The sequence below is a fragment of the Myotis brandtii genome, unplaced genomic scaffold (genome assembly GCF_000412655.1).
Source record: "Myotis brandtii unplaced genomic scaffold, ASM41265v1 scaffold297, whole genome shotgun sequence".
In the NCBI taxonomy this organism is placed as follows: domain Eukaryota; kingdom Metazoa; phylum Chordata; class Mammalia; order Chiroptera; family Vespertilionidae; genus Myotis; species Myotis brandtii.
In genome coordinates this window covers 485,305-488,912 of record NW_005361351.1, presented here as the reverse complement: position 1 = coordinate 488,912, position 3,608 = coordinate 485,305, and the positions used below count along the sequence as shown (strand labels likewise).

The window sequence follows — 3,608 nt, the reverse complement described above, 5'->3', positions numbered from 1 at the left end:
ATGTGATAGGGGGCAAGCTGGGCTGAGGGAACCCCCTCCCCAGTGCACAAATTTTTGTGCACCGGGCCCCTAGTCCTATATAATAAAAGCATAATATGCTAAGTGTCCGACCGGTCACTATGACGTGCACTCACCACCAGAGGGCTGATGCTCCAACTGGTAGGTTAGCTTGCTGCTGGGGTCCGGCTGATGGGGACTGAGCGAGAGGGCTGGACACTCCGTGGAGCCCTCCTGCGGTTCCTCCCCGGCCAGCCCTGATTGAGACTGGGTGAGATGACCCTGATTGGCCTGGATTGCTGGCCAGTCCAAGGGACCCCACCCGTGCACGAATTTGTGCACCCGTCCTCTAGTTATTAACAGTTCATTAATTGTGGTGCATTTGCCACAATTAATGAACTAGTATTGGAGCGTTATTATAAAGTCCTTAGTTTATTCAGATTTCCTTAGTTTTTTTCTAATGTTCTTTTCTGTTCTAGGATCCTATGAAGGTTACCATACCTTCATAACATGGCAGTTGTCATGTCTTCTTAACCTGTTGGCTGGTTAAGAAGACTTTTTTTGTTTTGGATAACTTTGACAGTTTTGAAGAGTACTGGTCAGGTGTTTTGTAGGATGCCTGTATTGGAATTTGTCTGCTGTTTTTCTCATGATCAGACTGATGTTATGGGTGTTGGGGAGGAAGATCTCAGAACAAAACTGTCACTCTCATGACAATATTGAGGGACTATGATTTACGACTGTTGATGTTGACCTTGATAATCTGGCTGAAGTAGTGTTTGTCAGGTTTCTTTCCCTGCCCCCTGTCCTTTCCATACTATATACTTTGGAAGAAAGTCACTATACTTAGCCCTCACTCAAGGAATAAGTGTTGGACTATCTGTATAAATTATTTGTAATTCTTCTGCAAGAGGGATTTGTGTCTTCTCTCCCATTTATTCATTTATATCAGTATGGACTGATTATTTTATAATGTAGGTTATGATGCACTCAGGAAAGTTCTATAGCAATGAAATCTCACTTTCCTTAGACTGTATTATTGATGTTCACCAAAGTATATGATACTTTATTACCATAAGTTAGAAATGCACAAAAAAGGCAATGAATATCATGAGTTTGGTGAAGAATGGTGTCTTTCCAGCTGCAGTGTTAAGCAGACTTTTGAAGGGCAGGTAATTGTTTTGCCATGCACTAGGGCAGGGAGAGTTCAGGTAATGCTCAGGGAATAATGATTATACTTGTGGCTGGTTATGTAGGGCAATGATTTAAATTAATGTTGAGAAAGTTTCTAAGGCAAGGAGAGAAACTCTCCCTTCCCCCCTCCCTTAATCTTTTGTATAATTTATACTTGTTAGATTTGATTTTGAAAGAAGGGTAAAGGTTGCTTAAAAGAAAAATTTGCCATTGGTTTTGGGAATAGAAGGAAATAGGCTGTTTAGGCTGTGATGAACCTTTAAAATGTATGCATCACCTGTTCTTCCTGTATTATTCTTCCTTTTCTAAAAAATTGCTTAAAATATGTTTTTATTAATTTCAGAGAGATAAAGAGAGAGATAGAAATATCAATGATGAGAGAAAATCATTGATCAACTGCTTCCTGTACACCCCTACTGGGGATTGAGCCCACAACCCTGGGCATGTGCCCTGACCTGGAATCAAACCAAACCGTGACCTCCTGATTCATGGGTTGACGCTCAACTACTGAGCCATACATACCAGCCAAGCTGCTCTTCCTTTTTTTTTTTTTTTTTTTAGCAAGTGCATGGCTTGAGGACTATTCTGGGGAAGATTGATCTGACAGAGGTATAGAGAGGCATCGGCAGTGGGAGGAAACTAGAGGGAAAGAGACCAAGTAAGTAAGGCATGAAGTTTGAGTTTTGGAGCTGACCTGGCAGCAGTGGTAAGAAATATATTATAGAAAATATGGTGGACGAATTATCAGGATTTGGATTTGGGGACAAGAAGGGAAAAAAAGGCAACTAAAGTTTCAAGATAGAAAATGCTATTCTGAAAACTTAGAAATAAAGTCAGTGGTTCTTTGTCAAGCTCCTATTCAGTTTGTTAACTAACAAGTGGGTTAACAGTACGGAATTTCCAAATATGCTCTCCAGGTAAGGTGAGCCAGAATGATCACTTTGGCAAGGCCAAGACTTGATAATGATGGAAATATGCTAACATACTTCAGGGAGAAGTTGCTAACTCTCTCTCTCTCTCTCTCTCTCTCTCTCTTTTTTTTTTTTGTTGCTGTTTTCCAACAGAGTTTTAGATTTGGTGTGGAAATAGCTTATGTGGGAGCTACTATCTTGGATGTCTGCAAGAGAGTAAGGAAAAAGACTTTGGTTGGAGGAAGCCATCAGAGTAAGGTTTTCAGTTATTTTTATTTTATTTGCTACAAAAATCAGTTTCCCTCTTTATTTGGATTTGCTGTAAAGTTTGTGCTGTCTCCCAAAAGGTGACATTAGAGGTGATACAAAGGGGCAGGTGGCCCTGCTGTCCCGGACCAATGCCAATGTGTTTGATGAGGCTGTACGGGTGACTGATGGAGAAGTACCTGCAAGGATACATTTGATTGGGGTAAGAGTAAATTTCTGTTGACTGCTTCATGCACAGAAACATTGCAGACAAATATAGCCAATGGAAATGTTCAATTTAGTTAGGATTATTATGCAAGCAAGCATTTGGGTTTTTGACAGTTTTCACCATCTGCACTGTGACTGAAGTCTTTCTCCCTGACTACTCTGATTATGCTAGCCAAGTATTCCTGTACAGTCAGATCCTAAAAAGAACTGAGGATCTCCTACTATTTAAAAAAACAAATGCCCTTCTCACCTTTGGTTGTGCAAATGAGGCTGCTGGCTACCTGCGAATGTTTCATGTGTGTTGTTCATTAGTGTAAGAACGGGTATGGTGACAACACGGCTGGGACAGGCTAGTGGGCTCCAGTGGATAGAAAGTGAATACCTAGTTCTAGCTCTGGTTCTGTCACTAACTTTGTGTGGCTTGTGGCAAGTCACAACTTCTGTGTGCCTCATTCTCTCCTTCTCTAAGATAAAAATAATGCTTTTTCTTTACCTGTTTCATGGGGAAGTTAGGGTTCGGTGACATTTATATGGCATTTTTAACTCTTTGACTAAAGTTATGTGACTAAAAGAAATTTGCTCATTTATTTATGAAAAAATATTTTCAAGGGCCTACTATGTGTAGCCACTCAGTAAATATTGAGTGAATCATAATCACCAAGATGTTCTCACTTCTCTTTCTTATTTATAAAGATTTTATAACTAAGTTATAGGAAAAAATTCAGCCTTAATCTCAGTATTCCATATAATTCTCATTTTTGCTAATTATTTGTCTTTGTCTTTCTAGATGTGTATTTTTACATAATTGTCATTATAGTGTACATTCAAAAGTATGCTGTTTTTTTTTTATTCTTTTTAAAAAAATATTGTAATAAGTATTACAAAGGGTATTACATATGTGTCCTTCCCCCCCCCCCGACCCTTGACAATCCCCTTCCCTCCCTTACCCCCCAGAGTCTTATGTCCATTAGTTATGCTTATATGCATGCATACAAGTCCTTCGGTTGATCTCTTACTCCCCTCCCTTCTGCC

The 3,608-nt window shown here is 39.7% G+C and overlaps 1 protein-coding gene across 4 annotated transcripts in view; it reads left to right on the top strand.

The window, feature by feature from the left end:
* The window catches only part of FBXO18 (F-box protein, helicase, 18), a 54,198-nt gene that overhangs the window by 31,697 nt on the left and 18,893 nt on the right, over positions 1 to 3,608 (top strand). For all 4 annotated transcript variants that reach the window (XM_005869502.2, XM_014542292.1, XM_005869501.2 and 1 more), the window contains 2 exons: positions 2,256 to 2,355; positions 2,450 to 2,571. In XM_005869502.2, coding sequence (XP_005869564.1) covers positions 2,256 to 2,355; positions 2,450 to 2,571 — 222 coding nt within the window. The remainder of the gene's footprint in view (positions 1 to 2,255; positions 2,356 to 2,449; positions 2,572 to 3,608) is intronic.